This window comes from Mauremys mutica, chromosome 17 (assembly GCF_020497125.1).
Source record: "Mauremys mutica isolate MM-2020 ecotype Southern chromosome 17, ASM2049712v1, whole genome shotgun sequence".
Lineage (NCBI taxonomy): Eukaryota > Metazoa > Chordata > Testudines > Geoemydidae > Mauremys > Mauremys mutica.
Window position 1 is genome coordinate 8,597,685 of NC_059088.1, and position 21,753 is coordinate 8,619,437.

Sequence of the window (21,753 nt, forward strand, 5' to 3'; positions counted from 1 at the left end):
GGGGGGGGGGTTGGGGGGGGGGCTGGGAGCCAGGACTCCTGGGTTCTCTCCCCGGCTCTGGGAGGGAAGTGGGGCGTTGGGGTGGGCTGAGAGCCAGGACTCCTGGGTTCTCTCCCCGGCTCTGGGAGGGAAGGTGGGGGGTGGGGGGGGGTAGAGGCTGAGAGCCAGGACTCCTGGGTTCTCTCCCCGGCTCTGGGAGGGAAGAGGGGGGCGGGGGGGGGGGGGCTGGGAGCCAGGACTCCTGGGTTCTCTCCCAGGCTCTGCGAGGGAAGTGGGGCAGTGGGGGGGGCTGGGAGCCCGGACTCCTGGGTTCTCTCCCCGGCTCTGGGAGGGAAGCGGGGGGGCTGGTAGCCAGGACGCCTGGGTTCTCTCCCCGGCTCTGGGAGGGAAGTGAGGGGTTGAGGGGGGCTGGGAGCCAGGACGCCTGGGTTCTCTCCCCGGCTCTGGGAGGGAAGGGGGGGGTGGGGGGGGGCTGGGAGCCAGGACGCCTGGGTTCTCTCCCCGGCTCTGGGAGGGAAGTGGGGTTTAGGGGCAACGACAGACTCCAGGGCTGTCCCACAGCCCTGCTGGTGCCCCTCAATCCCGGCCCCATGGCGGGGGGGGGGGGGGATTCCAACACCAGCACTCGCACCCAGAGTTTAAAAGTGTCATTTTAATCCCGTTTAAGCCGGGGGGCTGGCCCATGCCCCCCCCATTTAAAGGGCCAGGCCCCTCCCCCAGAACTACAATACCCAGATTTTAAGCAACAGCCCTAAGAAATCCCCCCCCCCCGAAATAATGCTCAGCCCCCGGCCCGCAAGCACTGACATGCAGGGCCGATGAAAGCAAAGGGGCGAGAGCAGATCGCAGGGGATCAGCACTGGGGGGTCCCAGTTTAGGGGGACCCCCCCCTCAGGCTGCCCTGACCCCTCCCCCACTACACTGATTACAGTCTCCCCATTAACAAAGCAAATTAACTCTGTTTAGCTGGGGGGGGGGGGATCAGGCCTCTGGAGATTGGGGGTCTCTGGACCGGTGACCCCTGCAGAGTGAATTGGGGGGTGGCGGGAGGTTTGCATTTTGGGAGGGTTCCATGAACAACCCCCCCCCATTACAAAACGGGGGGTTGGCTCCCGCATGCCAATATCCCCCAAACCAAGCTCCCAGCCCCCTAAGTCAGAGCCCCCAAAAGAGACCACCTGGGGGGGGAGCTGGGCTGGTCAAACAGCACCCCAAGATCCACCCCACCCCCAAAATAACACCAGCCCCCCCATCCAGAGTATCTCCCCACCCCCCACAGTGGCTGTATCTGCATCAACTACCTATAGAAACCACCCCAGAATAAGCCCCCCCTCAGAAAACGCAGCTGAGCCCCCAATAATTTCCTCCTCCCCCAAAGCCCCCCCATAACCCCCCCCCGCTGATTACAGAAGTGGCTGAATCTCGTCTGTGACGGCCGGTGCGGTTCTGCCTGGGGGGGAGAAAAGAGATTTCAATGGGGGGGGTGAGAAATTGGGGTCGGGTGGGGGGGGCTGCAGTCCCCAAAGGCTCATGGGAGGAGCGAATCCCCTACCTGTGCCGGGGGCCGGGCCCAGCTCACAGCACCAGGGGCTGCTGGTCCCCCGCCACCGACGGGACCGACTCCAGGCTGCCCTTGTAGATGGGGGTGCGCTGGCCGGGCTCCTCCCTGCACCGGGGACAGAGCCGGGGTGAGAGAGACCCCAGCCAGCCCCCCCAGGCGGGGGGAGACCCCCCAGCCAGCCCCCCCCAGGCAGGGGGAAAGAGCCCCCAACCAGCCCCCTCCAGGCAGGGGGGGAGAGACCCCCCCCAGCCCCCTCCAGGCAGCAGGAAAGACCCCCCAACCAGCCCCCTCCAGGCAGGGGGCAGAGAGCCGGGGTGAGTGATTCCCCCTGCCTGGAGGGGGCTGGCTGGGGGTAAGACCCCCCCAACCAGCCCCCGGGATCCCATCCCCCATTCCACCTTCCCTGTGGGCAGACCCCCATTAGCCCCCCCCAGCCCCCGAATCTTCCTGGGACCGAGCTGGGGGAGGGAAAATGAAGAGAGACGACCCCCCCACTGTGACCCCGCGCCCTGTCCCCCCGCCTGGCGCCCCCTGGAGGACAGACCCTGCGCCCGCCCCCCCCCCCGGAGGACAGACCCTGCCCCCGGCCCTCCCGCCTGGCGCCCCCCAGAGGGCAGACCCCCCCGCCCGGTCTCCCCGCCTGGCGCCCCCCGGAGGACAGACCCCGGCCCCATGGGCGGATCAGACCCCGCGCCCGGCCCCCCCCGCCCAGCCCCCCCCCGGAGGGCAGACCCCGCCCCCGGCCCCATGGGCGGATCAGACCCCGCGCCCGGCCCCCCGCACTCACCCGGCCGGGATCTTGGCGGCCTGGCGGCGCCGCAGAACGAGGACGCTGAGCCCCAGCACCAGCAGCAGGAGCAGCAGGGCCGGCAGCCCCACGGCCAGCAGCAGCACGGGGGTGCTCAGCCCCAGGCCCGGCTCTGGGGGCAGAGAGAGGGGTCAGTGCGGGGCGGGCGGGTCACAGCCCGTGGGGGGGACGTGGCGGGGGAGCCCCCGACTCACCCAGCTGGTAGCTGCTCTGCGGCCCCTGCACGTCCAGCCGCACGGCCCGGCTGCGCGCCAGGTGGGGCAGGCTGGGGTGCTGGGCCCGGCACTCGTAGGTCCCGGCCTGCTCCCGGCTCACGTGGGGCAGGGTCAGCACGCTGGACGCCACCACCCAGTCGGCCCCCTGCAACGAGGGCACCGCTTAGGGGGCGGGGACCCACACGGCACCCCTGCTGACCCCCTGCCCCACGGCACCCCCTGCTGACCCTCCACTCTGCTCCCTGCCCCACAGCGCTCCCTACTGAGCCCCGTTCCCTGCCCCATGGCACCCCTGCTGACCCCCTGCCCCACGGCACCCCCTGCTGACCCTCCACTCTGCTCCCTGCCCCACAGTGCTCCCTACTGAGCCCCCATTCCCTGCTCCACAGCACCCCTGCTGACCCCCTGCCCTACGGCACCCCCTGCTGACCCTCCACTCTGCTCCCTACCCCACGGCACCCCCTACTGAGCCCCCGTTCCCTGCCCCATGGCACCCCTGCTGACCCCCTGCCCCACGGCGCCCCCTACTGAGACCCCATTCCCTGCCCCATGGCACCTCTGCTGACCCCCTGCCCCACGGCACCCCCTGCTGACCCTCCACTCTGCTCCCTGCCCCACAGTGCTCCCTACTGAGCCCCCATTCCCTGCTCCACAGCACCCCTGCTGACCCCCTGCCCTACGGCACCCCCTGCTGACCCTCCACTCTGCTCCCTACCCCACGGCACCCCCTACTGAGCCCCCGTTCCCTGCCCCATGGCACCCCTGCTGACCCCCTGCCCCACGGCGCCCCCTACTGAGACCCCATTCCCTGCCCCATGGCACCTCTGCTGACCCCCTGCCCCACGGCGCCCCCTACTGAGCCCCCGTTCCCTGCCCCATGGCACCCCCTATTGAGCCCCCCTTCCCTGCCCCACGGCACCCCCTACTGAGCCCCCGTTCCCTGCCCCATGGCACCCCTGCTGACCCTCTGCCCCATGGCGCCCCCTACTGAGACCCCATTCCCTGCCCCACGGCACCCCCTGCTGACCCTCCACTCCGCTCCCTGCCCCATGGCGCCCCCCCCGCTGACCCTCTGACCCATTCCCTGCCCCACGGCGCCCCCTGCTGGGTCTACTGTGTGACACCCCACATCCATCCCTGATATTTTGGGGTATGATCCCCCCCCCATTGCCCAGGGGTCCTGCCCAGCCCCTCACCTGGCGGCTCCACTCGTACTCGGGGGGCAGGGAGGCGTCGGCCGAGCACTGCAGCTCCACGTCCTCGCCCTCCATCACGGCCACCGAGTCGCCCACGGTCCCGCACCAGGTGTGGGCCCGGGTCACGAAGACGCTGCGCAGATCTGGGGGGACACGTTGCGTCAGGCCCCACGGGCGCCGCACCCCGAAATCCTTCCTCCTCCCCCGCCTGCCCAGCTGCCGGAGAGTAACCGCCCCCCCGCCCCCGGGTTACAATCGGGGTGTCCCTCTGTACCCCACTTCTAGCTGTGGGGAGTAGACACCCCCCCACCAAACTGCCCCCTCCCTGCCTGCCCCACAGACGCACCCCCAAACTCTGGGCTCCCTGCAGCACCCCCCGTCCATCTCCTCCCACCCAGCCTGGGGGGGCAAGGGGCAAATTGGGGGGCTTGTGCTCAAATATAACCAGGGGTAACCCCCCCCACGGCCCCCCAAGAGACAGACGTGGGTGGGCCCCCCTGAGTGTGCCGAGGGGCCCGGGGCGGGCGCCACCCACACTCCACGCGCAGGCTGAGCTCGGCGGAGGCGTTGCCGGTGCCGGTGCTGTTGGCGGCCACGCAGCGATAGGCCCCGGCGTGCCAGGACTGCAGGGACGCGATGGCCAGCAGGAGGCGCCCGTCCGCCCGCGTCACGTTCACGTCGAAGAACCAGCAGCGCAGCCGGTCGGGATTGTCCAGCGAGACCCAGGAGTGGAGCCACTGCGGAGAGACGCCCCTGTGTCACCGTTAAACCCCGATTGGCTGCCCCCCATGGACCCCGGCCTGCCCCACGGAGCCCCCATGGACCCCCGGCCTGCCCCACAGTGCCCCCATGGACCCCGGCCTGCCCCACGGTGCCCCCATGGACCCCGGCCTGCCCCACGGCGCCCCCTATGGACCTCCTGCCCGGCCCCCTGTGGCACGAACCCCTGACCTGCCCCACGGCGCCCCCATGGACCCCGGCCTGCCCCACGGAGCCCCCTATGGACCCCCTGTCCTGCCCCCTGTGGCACAGACCCCTGACCTGCCCCACGGCACCCCCATGGACCCCGGCCTGCCCCACGGTGCCCCCATGGACCCTCTGCCTTGCCCCATGTGGCACGGACCCCTGGCCTGCTCCACGGTGCCCCCTATGGACCCCCTGCCCTGCCCCACCCCCTGCGGCACAGACCCCCTGCCTGCCCCATGGCACCCCGTATGCACCCCCTGCCCCTGCGGCACAGACCCCCTGCCTGCCCCATGGCACCCCGTATGCACCCCCTGCCCCTGAGGCACAGACCCACTGTCTGCCCCACAGCACCCCCTGCTGACCCCCTTCCCTCCCCTCTGTGGCACAGAGTCCCTGCCTGCCCCATGGCACCCCTGCTGACTCCCCACCACGCCCCCTGCAGCTTGGCACCCCTCAGTGTCGGGTGAGGGGCAGGTTCGTCCCCGGTGGGGCTTGGGGGGGTGGGGGGCGTCCTGACCCGACTGTATTTCTGGAAGGTGAATTGGCTCATGTCAGCTCCGGCCTCGTCCGTCAGACACTCCAGGGTCACGGAGCTGCCCTCCAGGATCGGGCCCTCTTGGTCAATCAGGCGGACGGTGGGTATCTCTGGAACAGCCGATGGGGCACAGTGTGAGCGTCCCCAAGAGGGGCCAGGCCCCATTCCCGCCCCCCTGAGCCAGCCAGTCCTGCCCTGGGGCCGGGGGGGAGCCTCCCCCCCTAGAGGGGACAGGCCCCTGCCCCATTCCCCGCCCCCCCGAGCCAGCCAGTCCTGCCCTGGGGCCAGGGGGGAGCCTCCCCCCCTAGAGGGGATGGGCCCCATTCCCACCCCCCTTTAACCAGCCAGGCCCTGCCCTGGGGCCGGGTGGGAGCTGGTGCGGGCCCCCAATCCCAGAGGCCCCCCTGGCCCGACTGGGCCCCTTCGGCAGAACAGGGTCACAGGGCGGGTGGGGGGGGGAGGAGCCCCCCCCCCCCGAGGAAGGGAGGCCGCAGACGGGGCCAGGCTCTGACCCACTCACCCCCGTGGGCCCAGCGCAGGGCCAGGGCGGCCAGCAGGAGCAGGGGGCCTGGCAGGGCCATGGCAGCGGGCGAGGGCTCCAGGCAGACTCTGGCGTCCGGCTTCCGTGTCGCAGCAGAAGCAGGAAGGCGGGGGGGGGGGGAGCCGGGGTTCCGCCTGCCTCGAACCCTGCACCTGCGGGGGGGGAGGGGGGGAACCGAGCAGAGACGCCAGGGCCCAGGCCCCTCCCGGGGGCGGAAAGTCAATAAAAAACCGCCTGTAACTGACTCCCAGCAACTGCATGTGATGGTGCAATTCCAACACACAACACACAAAGTGTGTGCGGGAGGGGGGCAGGGCAGGGCTGGGGCTGCAGGTCGGGAGTGAGGGGCACCGGCAGAGCTGGGGGGGGCAGGGGCTGCGGGTCGGGAGTGAGGGGCACCGGCAGAGCTGGGGGGGCAGGGGCTGCGGGTCGGGAGTGAGGGGCACCGGCAGAGCTGGGGGGGCAGGGGCTGCGGGTCGGGAGTGAGGGGCACCGGCAGAGCTGGGGGGGCAGGGGCTGCGGGTCGGGAGTGAGGGGCACCGGCAGAGCTGGGGGGGGCAGGCGTAGCGGGTCGGGAGTGAGGGGCACCGGCAGAGCTGGGGGGGCAGGGGCTGCGGGTCGGGAGTGAGGGGCACCGGCAGAGCTGGGGGGGCAGTGGCTGCGGGTCGGGAGTGAGGGGCACCGGAAGAGCTGGGGGGGGCAGGGGCTGCGGGTCGGGAGTGAGGGGCACCGGCAGAGCTGGGGGGGCAGGGGCTGCGGGTCGGGAGGGAGGGGCACCGGCAGAGCTGGGGGGGGGCAGGGGCTGCGGGTCGGGAGTGAGGGGCACCGGCAGAGCTGGGGGGGGCAGGGGCTGCGGGTCGGGAGTGAGGGGCACCGGCAGAGCGGGGGGGAGGGGGGGCAGGGGCTGCGGGTCGGGAGTGAGGGGCACCGGCAGAGCTGGGGGGGCAGGGGCTGCGGGTCGGGAGTGAGGGGCACCGGCAGAGCTGGGGGGGCAGGGGCTGCGGGTCGGGAGTGAGGGGCACCGGCAGAGCTGGGGGGGGCAGGGGCTGCGGGTCGGGAGTGAGGGGCACCGGCAGAGCTGGGGCGGGCAGGGGCTGCAGGTCGGGAGTGAGGGGCACCCGCTGACCCATGCATTTGGGGCAATCCTAGGCCTCCCCCCCCCCATGGGAAGATCTGTGCGGGGGTGACCCGGGGAAGGGGAACTAGGCAGCTGCGGTCACCCCCTGCTGAGCACTGGCGGGGGGGGGGGAGGGGGGGGTGTAAATTTCCCCTCCCCCAGCCACCTCCATCGCGTGGGGCGGGGCGGCGGCTGGACCGGTCCGGCCGGTTCCGGGCCCCGTGGGGGGCGGGGCTGCGGGCGCAGAGGCGGGACAAGCCGGGGGCCGGGCGGGGGGGCTGAGCTGGGAGACACTAGGCGGGGGCGGGGATGAGCTGGGGGGGCGCCAGGCGGGGGGGGGCTGAGCTGGGGGAGGGGGCTGAGCGGGGGGGGCGCCAGGCGGGGGGGCTGAGCTGAGCGGGGGGGGGGCTGCAATGGGGACCGGACACCCCCCGTCGGGGGGGTTTATCTGCACCTATCGCCCCCCCCTCCCGATTTCACACCTGCTCTCTGGGCACCTGTGGGGCAGCGGGGACCCGCCCCCCGGGGGGGGGATCTTTGTGGGCGGGGCTGGCCGGCTGGGGGCGGGGCCTGAGGAGGGGACACTCTCAAGCGCCCCCCCCCCGCCCGTTGCGGTCCCTGGAACGCCGCCCCCGGCCCGCTGATTGGCTGAGCGCCTTCCGCTCGCAACAGTGCAGCGGCGGGGGCCAGGTGACCCCCCCGCCTTAAAGTGACAAGAGCAAAGGGGGGGGGTCCGTGGGGGCTGGGGAAGAGGGTGAAACTCACTATGGGGGACCCGGATGCGGTGGGGGGGGGCTGGGAACCTGGACTCCTGGGTTCTCTCCCCTGCTCTGGGAGGGGGGTGGGGGCTGGTGGTCAGAGCAGGGGGCTGGGAGCCAGGACTCCTGGGTTCTCTCCCCAGCTCTGGGAGGGGAGTGGGGGCTGGTGGTTAGAGCAGGGGGGCTGGGAGCCCGGACTCCTGGGTTCTCTCCCCGGCTCTGGGAGGGGAGTGGGGGCTGGTGGTTAGAGCCGGGCTCAGTGACCAGACTGGGGATTCTCTCCACGCCCTGGCAAACTGGCGTGTTTCTGTGAACCAGCCAAACCCGGAGGCGGCTGCGTGTCTGCGCCGGCGGGTCCGGGGGAGCGGGGGGCAGGGCAGAGCTGGGGGGCAGAGGCCTGGACGGCTGAGTGAAGCTTCGCTCCCGTCTCCTCCGCGTCCGGCCCCGTCCAACCCGCTAACGGAGCAAACGGGAAATTAAAATGGATCCATCGAGGGGGCTGGAGCGAGGGCTCCCCACACGCTGCCCTGCGGCAGAGACGCCCCCGCCCCCCCCAAGGGTCTCCGGAGCTGGGCGGGTGCAGGGCCGGATTAACACACGCTCCCTACAGCCCAGCCGGGGGAGGGCCCCCCATTCCCCCCCCACAGCAGCCAGGGGAGGGCCCCCCATTCCCCCCCCCACACTCCCTACGGCACAGCCAGGGCCGGATTAACCTTTTGTGGAACTGGCACCACACCTGTTTGTGGGCCCCCATGGGGCAATGGAGCCTGGTGTGGGGAGGTCGGTCCCCAGAGCGAGGGGCCGGCCAGGGGCAATGGGGCCTGGCAGGGGCGGCCCCGATCCCCCCAGCCCAGCCCAGGGCACTGGTTACAGACGGGAGCCGCCTGACACACACTGGCCCAGCCAGCCCTGTGCTGCCAGCCTGCCCCTTCCCTTGGGGGCGGGTCCATGCCGTGCCACACAGCCCCCCCCCCGGGACACCCCCCCCCAATTCCCTATGGCCAGAGCCCCCCGGACCCACCATGCCCACTACCCCCCCACACATGCACAGCGCCCTGCACCCCACCCCTGCCCTGCACCCCCAGCCCCCCCACGACTGCCCAGCACCCCCCACTCCCTAGTGCCCCAACACACACAGATCCTCCCCCCCCCCCACAGCCCAGCACCCCCCAGAATCCCACTCCCCACCTGCTGCCTCCCGGCCGCACTCACCGGCCCTGCTGGGAGGGGCCTGTGTCTGCCTGGCTGAGCCAGGCTGGGCCTGGGGCCGGGAATCGCTCCGGCCCCTCGGGAGTGGTGTGATCAGCCCCACTGGGCTCCCTCAGGACCCACCTGCCTGCAGGGGCCCAGCCAAGCCCCCCCCAACTGTGTCCTTGGTTTCGGGCTTGTGTGAACCCCTTGAACGCGGGGCAGCTACTGCCCAGCCAGGGGGGTTCTGCCGCCCCCCCCGCCCCCCCCCGGGCGCACGAGCCCAAGGAGCAGTGCAGCCCTCAGGGGGCCTCAGCGGCTGGCAGACGGGTGAACTCGAGCGGGGGCCGCCCTGGCACTGCCGATGTAACCGGGTCGGCTAACGCGAGAACACGGCCACGCAGCCGCGCTCGGTGGCCGGGCCAGAGCCAGGGTGCTGGCCTGCAGCCGTCTCCCGAGTGCCCCGGCCTCCAAACGGAGCTGTAACCGGGGGCTCGGCCTGAGCCGGGCGTTTCCCGTGCCTCCGGGCTGGGCCCTGAAAACACACAAAGTTGGCAGCCAACCCCTAAACGGGGGGAGCAGGAAACCCTGACGAGGACACGGCCCCGGTACCGAGCCAGGCAGGTCACTTGGGAACCGGGGCGCAAGGGCCGACGGCAGGAGCGGTGCCAGGGTTTCTGGCGCCCTAGGCAGAATTCGGGGGGTGGCATTTTGTGCGCTCCCCATGGGGCGCGCGGGAGCTTCCGGTTCCAGTCCCATCGCGCCGCCGAAGAAGGACCCTCCGCCGAAATGCCGCAGGCGACAGTGACAGTCATTGAGCTGCTCAGTTGCCTGCCACTGTTTTCCGCGGCACGTCGGCAGAAGGTCCTCCTCTGGCGGCGCGATGGGAACGGAACCGGAAGCTCCCGCACACCCCGTGGGGAGCGCACAAAATGCCGCCCCCCCGAATCCTGGCGCCCCAGGCGACCGCCTAGGGTCACCTAATGGCAGCGCCGGCCCTGGCCGACGGGAAGGAAAACAGCCTCATCCTGCCTTGAGCGCCAGTGGTTCCCCCGCTCCCAACCCACCCAACAGCTTTGGAGACACCCCCCGCCCGCCAAAGCCTGGGCCCCGATCCCCTAACCCCCCCCACCCCCGCCGCAGGCTGTCAGCTCATGCTACGTTATTTACTGGGGATTTTCTTTCCCGTAAAGCCCCCCCAAAGACCCACAGCGCAGGGGGACTGAGCTCAGACAAGCCAAAGGCTGAGGGCTGGCGAGGGGATGGGGGGCTGCCGATCTGCCCTGGCCCAGCTGGTGTGTGTGAAAGACAGTCACTGGAGCAGCAGGTCCTGTGGTCGCTGTGGCGCATGGAGAGTCCGGCCCGGTGAATACTGAAGACGGGAGAACAGGGGCTATAGACACGGGTGGGAGGAAGAGGCCGATCGCGGCCCAGGGGCAGAGGGGTCGGGCACAGAAGGGAACAGTGGGGCCATTGGCATGGGAGGTGTTGGCTGAACGTATCTTCCCTGAGGCCCGAGATCTCGTCCTCCATCAGCCTGGCTTTCTCCGCGAAGCCCTTCTGAATCATGGCCTCCTGCTCCTTCAGCTTGCTCTGCAGCGCCCGCTCCGCCTCCTGCCGGGCACTGGCCAGCTCCTCCGCCACCTTGGCCTCCAGCTGCTTCACGTTCTCCTGGTGGCTGCGCTCCTGGTCCTTCAGCAGCTGCTCCGTCTGCAGCTGCTTCTCCTCCGCCGCCTTCCGCTGCTGCTCCAGCATCTCAGCCTTCTGCTCCTCTGCACATTGGGCAGAAGGGTTGAAAGGAACAATTCTGATGTAAAGGTCAGTGAAACGGCGCCGCCCTCCCATCGCAGACACGACGCCTGAGACGCATTTAAACGAGAACAGGCGGCATTTGGAGCAGATCTGCCAGAGTCCGATTCTCAGGCACATGAAGCCCCCCCATTTCCTGCCTATGGCCTGTCGGGCGCGGAGCTGCCGCTGCCTGGACCAAGTGACGAGCTACGTTCTTGGGTCAGGGGCCCAACCAAATAATCAAAAGAAAAATGTTTGTTTTGCATCGAAGTGGAACGAAAAACGTTCAGATTTCCCGGCAAAATGAAAATAGTTATTTTGGGTCAAACGAAACATTTCATTCAACCCGAAACAAGTGTTTGTCCCTGTTTCTTTTTTGTTTCGTGTGGTTTTAAATTATTTTTAAAAATAAAATGTCAGCCCAGCACAAAATGTCTTTCTGAAATATTTTAACATTTCCAGACTTCTTCTTCTTGTTAAGAACATAAGAGCAGCCAAGGGTCCAGCCAGCCCAGTGTCCTGCTGCCGACAGTGGCCAGTGCCAGGCGTCCCAGAGGGAGTGAACAGAACAGGGCCATTATTGAGTGATCCATCCCGTTGTCAGGTCCCAGCATCTGCACTCAGAGGTTTAGCGACACCCAGAGCAGGGGGTTGTGTCCCTGCCCATCTTGGCTAGTAGCCATTGATGGACCCGTCCTCCAGGAACTGCTCTAGTGCTTTGCTGAACCCTTCACCACACCCCCGGCCGCGAGCATCACAGGCTGGCTAAGCGCTGCGTGAGGAAATGCTTCCTGTTGTTTGTCTGAAACCTGCTGCCCGCTCGTTTCATTGGGTGTTACACGAAGGGGTAACTAGCACTTCCGTATTTGCTGTCTCCACAGCCGTCAAGATTTTACAGACCTCAGTCACATCCCCCCATTGTCCCTTTGCCCAGTGGAGCTGTCCCAGGCCTTTCCTCGCATGGAAGCTCTTCCATCCCCCCCATCGCTCACGCTGCCTTTCACTGCAGTCTTCCCACGTCTAATAGATCCTGTCATTGACCAGAATGACTGGCCACACATTGACCTAAATTACCAATAGCTTTGGTTGCCCTGAATCTGTGGAAAAAAACATTGCACCAAAAATTTCTTCCAACGCTACTAATGTCTGTTAGCAAGAGTGGGGGTTTCCCTGGTCGCCAGTGACAGGAGATTGGCTGCTCTTAGGGTGACCAGACAGCAAATGTGAAAAATCGGGACCGGGGGGGGGGGGCGGTAATAGGAACCTATACAAGAAAAAAACCCAAAAATCGGGACTGTCCCTATAAAACCGGGACATCTGGTCACCCTAGCTGCCGTAGGGAGTTCGACACGGAGAGATTTTCTTGGGCACAGAGCCTGCTGGAGAGGCAGGCGTGGGGATTTCTGAGGAAGGGAACTGTGAAAATCCTTTATAAATCAGCCAGATGACGCCACAGAAAACCCCGCAAGGTGGGGAATCCTGGCGAACCCCTGGGCTCCAAGGGGCGACAAAGGAGCTAAACATTGACGTGTTCTCACTGCAGCGTCCTGCCACAGCCCGTGACCGGGGGTTCAGCTGATGATGTAACACGCAGGACTAAGCCCCGAGACCGGCCTGCGTGGGGCATGTTGCCGGTAGTGGTTGGATGGCTTGGTCTGGCCCTGAGAGCGGTTGCCGGTTGGCTGGGGTTTATCAGACTCTGGGCTGGGGGATCAAACTAGGCCCCTAAATCATTTAGATGCTTTTGAAAAATCTTACCCCAGAACTAATTCTGGTTTTGATTTGTTCCCTGTCCAAGTGAGCAGCGTTTGAAGTTGCTACGGGAATCTCGCACCATTAGTTCCTGGGGGGCCTCACATTAAACAAGGATATTTTCTCCCCCTACTTTTCTTTTAAATCTTCCTGAGGTTTGCTTGATTTTTGCGTCTCCTTCACGGTATTTGAGTCTATGCTCCACAGTTCACACACGCTCGGCTGCCTTGTGACAGGCAGCAAATAATTCAAGGATGAAGAGAGATTTAAATCCAGCGCAGTATTGATTTATAGTAAGTGAATGTCACATGGGTGGAAAAGACTGGGTCAGCGACCCCTAAGAGACCGAATCGAGGGTAAGTGATGGGGAGCTCTCTCTCTCTCTCTCCCTCTGTCTCTCTCTCTCTCTCTCTCTCTCACACACACACACACACACACACACACGCACGCACACACACACACACACACACACACACACACACACACACACGTGTTTAATCTCTTCATTCCAGCTGCAGGGTTTTTTTAGCATGTTATTAGAGGCTTAACTGCTACCCTTTGTTTCAGATAAGCTGCAGGAGACAGATAAGCACCAGTCATTGCCTCAAGCAACTCACAGACATTGCAAACATCTGGGCGGAGGGGCGTCACTGAATATTGCTTTGGCTTAAAAGTCTGTGTGTAAGACACGGCAAAAGGGGAGAGACACTCAGAGACAGAAGGAGCAGAAAGCGAGATGCAGCCTGAACAAGCAACTGATAGCACAGGCCTGAGAGAAGCCCAGAGAAGGAGTTTTTGGGCACAATACTGGCTGAAAGAGGCTTCAAATTGTGAGCAAGGAAACTGTCTCCTGTTAGAATCATAGAATCACAGAAGATTAGGGTTGAAAGAGACCTCAGGAGGTATCTAGTCCAACCCCCTGCTCAAAGCAGAACCAACCCCAACTAAATCATCCCAGCCAGGGCTTTGTCAAGCCTGACCTTAAAAACCTCTAAGGAAGGAGATTCCACCACCTCCCTAGGGAACCCATTCCAGTGCTTCACCACCCTCCCAGTGAAATAGTTTTTCCTAATGTCCAACCTAAACCTCCCCCGCTGCAACTTGAGACCATTACTCCTTGTTCTGTCATCTTCTACCACTGAGAACAGTCTAGATCCATCCTCTTTGGAACCCCCGTTCAGGTAGTTGAAAGCAGCTATCAAATCCCCCCTCATTCTTCTCTTCTGCAGGCTAAACAATCCCAGTTCCCTCAGCCTCCCCTTGTCAGTCATGTGCTCCAGCCCCCTAAGCATTTTCATTGCCCTCCACTGGACTCTTTCCAATTCGTCCACATCCTTTCTGTGGGGGGCGGGAGGGGGCCCCTCTTTTCCGAGTCGTCCTGTGTTCAGGCAAATTGGACTTGGTCCGTGCTTGGTAAATGAACGGGATTGCCCCAAAGGCACCACGCTCCAGCCTCAATTTCCCCTCCCAAGTGGAACAACCCAGAAGACCCCAAATTCTGGCGAGTCCCTTAGGTCAGGGACCGGAACGCTAGGGACACACGGACCCATTTATTCCTGTGCGTGGGGATGTCGCCACGCAACGGGGGTGAGTCTCTGCTTTTGTGCCTCCCTGCACGGCACTGACCCATTTACTCCTCAGCCGTCTGAGGAAATGAGGGAACTTTCAGGTCCGGTTCGATCGGGAATCCTCCAGACTCGAGCACCGGCCTGGCTGTCTGCTCCGCTCCGAGGATGGCATCTGCCGCCGCCTTTTCCTGGCCAGGAACCGGTCCAGTACCGCTTCTGCCTGGGAAGACGAGCACACGGTGTTGAATTATTCATGAGCTCTCATGAATATGCTAATCACCCTCATCTCCCACTAAAACACGTTTCCTCTTAGCAAGGGAGCAAGGGCCGTTGCGGGAGTTTGAAAACAAACCTGGGGGGGATGAGGTAGGAAAGTGCAGCTGTGACCTGCCCCCTGCACTACCCTTCCCCCGGAGGCCTCGCCCCCGCTTCACCCCTTCCCCCGGCCCCCCGTTCCGCCCACCTGCCCCCTTTCCAGTGACGGGTCGTCAGCCACTCCCCTGGACCCCTTGGCTGGGTTCTGCCCCGACGTTCTCCACCCCGCGGCTCTGGTCTCGGAGGTCGACTCCGGAGCCGCCAGGTTGCGTGTAAAGCCCGTCCGGGTGCTGCTTCCGCACAGCGGCCGAGAGCTCCTCCCGCAGCACGAGGCAAAGCTCCCTGGAGATGCTTCGTCTCTGCCCGAGACTTCGCCAAAGTTTTCTGCTATCCCGGCCTAGCCCACAAAAGGAAAAAACTCATTTCTGTTCTCCGCAGCCTGCTCTGGCCTAGAGCGTCAGGGTGGCTCCTGCCCTTCAGGAGAGAAGGCCCCAGTCCTGGCGTTTCTAGCCCTGTCGCCAGCAGGTAACTTACTCCCTCTGCTCAAGCCAAGCTCGCCTTGAGCGTGCGAGCTCACAGCGGTTTTGATCCTAGACTGGCCCTGGCCTTGCTGCCACAGGGATTGAACCAGGGACCTCTAGAGCTGGAAGCCTGAGCGGTGACAGTGCGTTATCATGCGCTCCTGCTGAGACCGTGGCTTCTCAGCCTTGAAGGAGCGCGGCATGAAAAGCTGCAGCGTGGCCACCAGGCTTCTGCCACCGGGAACGTCACCCGCGTCTCCATCTCAGCCACGTAGTGAGCCAGCGCCTCCGCGACGGCCGCCTCGTTCTCCACAGCCGCCAGCAGTGTCACGGCGTCCTCCAGGCAGGGCAGGTTCCCGCCGGGGTGTGTCGTGTCCACGGTGCTTTTCACCAAGGTGCTGAGCACTGGGAGGGGGAGAAAGGAGCAGAGGGTTAGGACTCTGGGAGGCTTTTTCTGGGCCCTCCAGGTCTGACGGTCTATGCAGGGGGCTAGTCACTTCCTCTTTTGTGCCTGGGCCAGACAAGCAGCCCTTCGAAGACAGCAATGGACAGTATAAAACCGGCCCCTGCAGGGTGGGAAATGCTCATGCGATTAGGAGAGGAGGTGAGCTCACCGTCAGCTGCCAGGCCAGTGGTAATCTGGCCCTGCCCCAGGGTCAAACGGCTCTCGCGAGCCTGGCCAAACGGGAATCTCGAGTCTCCTCCTGGAGAATGGAGCTCACTCTTCACACCAACGTTAGCCGTTTTTAGCCTGAGTGCCTGGTCATATTTGGGGTCTCACGTGTTGTTTGTTACAGGGGGGACATTACTGATGGGTCAGGTGGTACTTTGCTACGTCTTTATTTACGAAGTCCTGTTCCCCAGAACACAGCAAGAGGCAGGTTGTTTTACTTACATCTCAAGCCTCTTTCCAGACAGCACTCTGCCCAAAAGGTCTCTCTTTTTCAAGGTCATGTTAGAAGCACATCTCTGGGGCTTGCTGGCTTCCTTCTGTGTCTGCTTCAGTGGTGATTCTGCTGTTTCTCTGCCACACCCTCCCCTCAAACACACACACCCCCCTCCACCAAAAACAACACCAATATAGCTCGGATTCCTGACAGGCTTTGTATATGTCCCACAGTTTGGGTGGTGGCTTCTTTAGTTTCAGCTGCCTGGTTCCATAAAAGGAGCTTAATTGCTTCTTTGATACTTATCCTGATTGAAAGGCAGCTGCCCACCGGGTTTCACCCTATATCCAATGTTGTGTCTCAGCAATTTGCTACTGGGGCAGCTCCCAGTAGGGAGCTTAGCTGGGGGCGGTGACTAGGAAGTGCCGGAGAGCAGAGCGGGATGTGTGGGTCTCTGGCTTTCCAGTGAATCTGAAGCACCCTATTGATCCCTTTTCTTTCCCAGCCTGTTACGTGATCTATTAACCACCCGTTTTAGCACAGCTCCTCGGGTCCCTCTGCCGTGCTGCAGACCGACCACCGGCTCCTCCTCGTCGCTGTCTCTGAGCCAGGACACGCCGTCGCTTTCTGCACCAGGACACTGATTCCCTTGAACAGCTTCCAGGCGATGGAGTTCGGGCATGGGGAAGTGGCTGGGCCCGAAACCCCCTCCCCCCCCACCCTGTGTCAAATGGAAACTGAAAGCGGCCAGGCCAGCTGCTGCCCTTCATGTAACAGGAGCTGATGCCGGGAATTCAGCGTCACGCGACACAAAGCCCGTCTTGTGTTTCACGCTAAACTGTGGGGAAAAGGGGCGGCACCACCCCAGAAAGTGAGGAGTAAACACGACCCGACCCTCCCGCACAGGGCTGACCCCCTCCTGCAGGGGTTTTACTGCCCAGGGGTTCCTGGGTCGCCCTCTCCACCCTTTAAAAATATTGGTATAAGAGCTTTTTCCAGTCCTCTGGGACCTCCTTTGAATGCCAAGATTTGTTGCATATCAACATCAATGGTTCAGGGAGCTCCTTGGCCAATTCTTTTGCGACTCTTCCGTACAGGGTACCCGGTCCTGCCGATTTAGAGATGTGTAACTTTAGCATCTGGTATTTAACATCCGCCCCAGTCACTGGCTGAACAGAAAGCCTGGTACCACTGCTAGAGCCGAATGTTTCGACCCACTTCCTTCCGATCCAGGGCAGGAACATTCACCGAACCCGTCTGCCTTCGCTGCGTCCCTCGTGAGGCTTTTCCCAGCCAGGCCTGTAACGGCTGCGCCCGCGCTGGGATCTCGGTTAGTCCTGAGATGTGTGACAAGGGCTTGTGGTCCTGAACCCGACTGGCCAGGGGCTTTTCACTGGCGCCTGCAGTTCCCCGGATTAACGGTCTGAATTCCCTGGGTCACCCCTTGTGAGAGCATTGCCGGGATTGCAGCTGCTTCAGCCGCCCCACTGCGCCAGGCCCAGGGGGGCTGACCCAACCCTGGCCGCTGCTCCGGGTCTGACAGCTGCGCCAGCCCTGCCCCCAAAGATGCCTTGGAGGTCCCAGAAAGTCCTGGAATTTGTGACCTCCACCTGTGAGAGAATCGTATCCTTAATCGCGAGTCAGGCTCCCCAGAAATCATGAGATTGGCTTTAAAATCACTAGATTATGTAAAGATACGAGATCTGGGGAGCTTGTTATTTGCTGTCTGATCTTTGAGTCGTTAGGATCCCCGGGGGTCACATTTTGTAGCTTTCTCCACAGCTACGAGGGTTCAAAGCTTCCTTTTTCTTTAAGGCTGAAACCAGCCGAGACCCACCTGACTCCAGGAGCTGGGGCTTTAAGGAAAACGATTCCACTCGTGAGCGTCGGCAGCACTGGGCCCCGCTGCCCCCTGGTGCGACTAGCCGGGTGTAGCAGCCCCGGGAAGGCCTGGAAAAGAACAGACCCAGCAGGGCAGGCTTTGGGGAGGGTGCCGAGCTCGGGACGTGGCTCAGGAGATGAGAAGCGGCTCGCTGGGCAAGGGGCCTCGCCGTGACCGAAGGCGGGTGTGGGCACCTGGCTGAACGAGCCAATGGGAAGGCTCAAACTTTTTAAAATTGAACAAAGACTCCTCTGTGGTCTGTTGTTGTTCTCCCGGGGAGAGGGGCCAAGGCCATTGATGCTGTAAGAAGCTGGAGGCAGGTATGAAAAGTCCCCGGCGTCACACCTAGAAACTGCTCATTGAACCCCAGAGATGTGAGTAGCTCAGGGAACGGCTAGGACAGGGGTTGGCCGCCTATGGCACGGGGGCCGAAGGCAGCACGCGAGCTGATTGTCAGCGGCACTCACACTGCCTGGGGCCTGGCCACCGGTCCGGGGGGCTCTGCATTTTATTTAATTTTAAATGAAGCTTCTTAAACATTTTAAGAACCTTGTTTACTTTACACACACCAATAGTTTAGTTCTATATTATAGACTTATAGAAAGAGCCCTTCTAAGAACATTAACATGTATGACTGGCCTGCGAAACCTTAAATTAGTGAATGAATGAAGACTCGGCCCAGCCCTGCGGACAGGTTGCCGACCCCTGGTCTAGGACGACGCAATCAGGTTCATCCCTTTTATTTCTTCATGGCTCGTGGGCGCCCCTGTGCTAACCCCGGTGCGCTTGCTTTGCTTGTAACCTTTAAGCTGCACCCCCAGAAAACGATTCTTGGTGCTTAACCCTTGTAGTTACGCTATTAAAATCGAGCAGATGCCTGAGTTCCCAGATGAATTTTCTTTCTCTCATTTTTTATTAATAAAATGTATCTTTTTTAAGAGCAGAATTGGATTTGTGTGTCTAAGAGGTTTGTGCATGTTGTTTAATTAGCTGGTGGCAACAGCTGATTTCCCTTCTTTTCTTTCTCAGCTCTTCCCAGAGGGGGGAGTGAAAGGCCTGAGGGTGCCCCCCAGGAAGGAATTCCCAAGTGCGCCTTCCTGGGCTCTCCAAGGGGTTCTGCACTTGGGTGGTGGCAGCATCTACCAAGCCAAGGCCAGAGAGTTTAATACCTTGGGAGTTTAATACCAGCCTGGAGTGGCCAGTATTAATTTTTAGAGTTTTTACAGGCCCCCACCTTCTGCACTCGAAGTGCTGGAGGGGGAATCAGCCTTGACATGGTGGCAGAAGTGGGATCATTGTGAACCAGAAGCCCAGACCTCAGGCTTGGAAACGGACACACGTTTCCTTTTGGCAACCTGCAAAGCCAGGGAGGTTTTTCTTTTTCCTTTTCTTGGCTTTGCTGCCTGAGGAGGAACAGGCCTGCAAAGGGCTCAGCCTGCAAAGCCAGGGAGTCCAAGCTGTTTAATTTCTTTGAGCTTGGTGGCAACGAAATAGCTGGGCTGGAGCAGGGCAGCCTGGGCATGAGGTCGCGGTCGGGCACCGAGACCCTAGAGCAGCCGCTCTTCCCAAAGCGGCTCGCCAGGGAGAAGACAGACCCAGACATCCAGCTCCGTGACAGAAATGCAGGCAGGGGATGGGGGCCCGGAGATCCCCCTGGCGGGAATGGTCAGCCCTCCCCTACGGGATCCAGGCGCCAGGCTGGAGGGATGCCCTGAACCCGAGCCCAGCGCTAACTGCGGAAGACGGGAATTTCCTGCTGCCGATGGAGTGCCTGGAGGCGGACGCGGAGGAGAAGCGCTCGGGGGCGGAAATGGAGCTGAAGCGCTAAGGGCTAAGCTGGGTCAGCCAGGGAGCCCCACAGGCCTTCTCCAGGTCCTGCTCTCAGTGGGTGTGATGGGCCGTCACCCCAGGGTGCAGCCTGGGAGCCATGGAACCGCTGTGGGCTCTGACCCCCCAGCTGGGCAGGCCTCTCCCATCAGCCAGCCTCACCGGGCCCGTTATCACCCAACACGACAGCAGGAGGCACCACACACTGAACTCAGCTGCCTGAGTGCTTTACCGAAGCCGCTCACGGGCAGACAGCCCATTTCCCCGCTCCCCCGCCGGGCGCCCTCGCTGGAGTGGGACCCCAGAATTACCCCGTCTGGCACTGCACAGGGATCTGTAAATTGTAACCTCAATAATCCCCCTCCCAGCCTTGGAACCCCTTGATCCCAGCCCAGAGCCCCCTCCTGCACCCCAAACCCTCATCCCCAGCCCCACCCCAGAGCCCACACCCCCACTTGGAGCCTGCACCCCAACCCCTGCCCAGAGCCCCTTCCCACACCCTGAACCCCTCATTTCTGGCCCCATCCCGGAGCCCACACCCCCAGCCAGAGCCCTCACCCCCTCCCGCAGCCCAACCCCCGTTTCGTGAGCATTCATGGCTCCTCCATACAATTTCTATTCCCAGATGTGGCCCTTGGGCCAGGCTGTCTCCCCGCAGACTGACTCGGGTTTCACGCTTCCTTACAGGGGTCCCACCTCCAGCAGACCCAGGAACCCGCCTGAGGATTTAAAGCGAACGCAGCGCGGTACAAGCTGCCTGGGCTGGGTCTGCCCCGGCACGGCCAGCGAGATCAATGGGCGTTTGGCCCCAACCGCCTCAGGCCAGGGGGAGCATCCCACTAGGTGCCTAAAGCCCTTTGGCAATTTGCCCCCTCGGCCTGGTTGGGGGGCCCCCACAGCGCCCGTTGAGTCTGAAAAATCAGCCCCAAAGGGTCTCAAGGGGAGAGGGGTCAGAGATACCCCCGGCCGCCCCGCAGCTGGAGTGAACTGACAACTTGCAACCACAACAGATGCTGTTATTTCACTGTGCCGGTAGATGGTCTTGCACATGCCTCCCCCACCACAGCAAGGCTCAGCCCCCCAAGCAGGGGGCGGCAGGGACACACACACACACACACAGAGCAGGGGGCAGCAGGGACAGACAGACAGACACACACACACACACACACACACAGAGCAGGGCTCAGCAGGGACACACACACACACACACACACAGAGCAGGGCTCAGCCCCCCCAGCAGGGGGCGGCAGGGACACACACACACACACACACACACACAGAGCAGGGCTCAGCAGGGACACACACACACACACACAGAGCAGGGCTCAGCCCCCCAAGCAGGGGGCGGCAGGGACACACACACACACACACAGAGCAGGGCTCAGCACCCCCAGCAGGGGGCGGCAGGGGGACACACACACACACACACACAGAGCAGGGGGCAGCAGGGACAGACAGACAGACAGACAGACACACACACACACACAGAGCAGGGCTCAGCAGGGACACACACACACACACACACACAGAGCAGGGCTCAGCCCCCCCAGCAGGGGGCGGCAGGGACACACACACACACACACACACACAGAGAGCAGGGCTCAGCAGGGACACACACACACACACACAGAGCAGGGCTCAGCCCCCCAAGCAGGGGGCGGCAGGGACACACACACACACACACAGAGCAGGGCTCAGCCGGGACACACACACACACACACACACACACACACACAGAGCAGGGCTCAGCACCCCCAGCAGGGGGCGGCAGGGACACACACACACACACACACAGAGCAGGGCTCAGCAGGGACACACACACACAGAGCAGGGCTCAGCAGGGACACACACACACACACACACACACACACAGAGCAGGGCTCAGCAGGGACACACACACACACACACACACACACACACAGAGCAGGGCTCAGCCCCCCCAGCAGGGGGCGGCAGGGACACACACACACACACACACTGGAGGTGTGCGGAGCTTTCAGCTACAAGCAGACTTTCCGGCAGGCCCGGCAGTGCCCGCGCCCGGCTCTGCAGCACAGAGGCCCTGGTGCACATTCGGGGAGCTCTGGCCAAAGCAGTTCCAGTTAAATGCCCAGACTCCGCCCCGCCCCCGCTCCGGAGTGGGCGTCCTGCCGTCTGACACCCCGCAGAGGCCCTGCCTGTCTCGCCGACACACCGGCTGTTCGAACTCGGGAGGGGAACATGGCGTCTGAGGAAGGGCTCAGAGCTCGCTCAGAAGGAGGGGGCCCGGGTGACTGGATCCCGGGGTGTCAGGCCGGTCGCGGGGAGAATCTCCCGGGCACCCGA

At 63.5% G+C, this 21,753-nt stretch overlaps 1 protein-coding gene across 1 annotated transcript; it reads right to left on the reverse strand.

The window, feature by feature from the left end:
• Window positions 1-1,379: 1,379 nt before the first annotated feature.
• LOC123351741 (cell surface glycoprotein MUC18-like) lies at window positions 1,380-6,187 on the reverse strand. Its single transcript, XM_044991335.1, has 8 exons — window positions 5,802-6,187; window positions 5,264-5,391; window positions 4,316-4,517; window positions 3,781-3,923; window positions 2,564-2,729; window positions 2,349-2,481; window positions 1,553-1,666; window positions 1,380-1,450 (listed from the first exon to the last, which is right to left on the reverse strand). Exons 1-7 carry the CDS (start codon window positions 5,860-5,862, stop codon window positions 1,576-1,578), a joined length of 924 nt encoding a protein of 307 aa, XP_044847270.1. The 5' UTR covers window positions 5,863-6,187; the 3' UTR covers window positions 1,380-1,450; window positions 1,553-1,575.
• Between the last annotated feature and the right edge of the window lie 15,566 nt (window positions 6,188-21,753).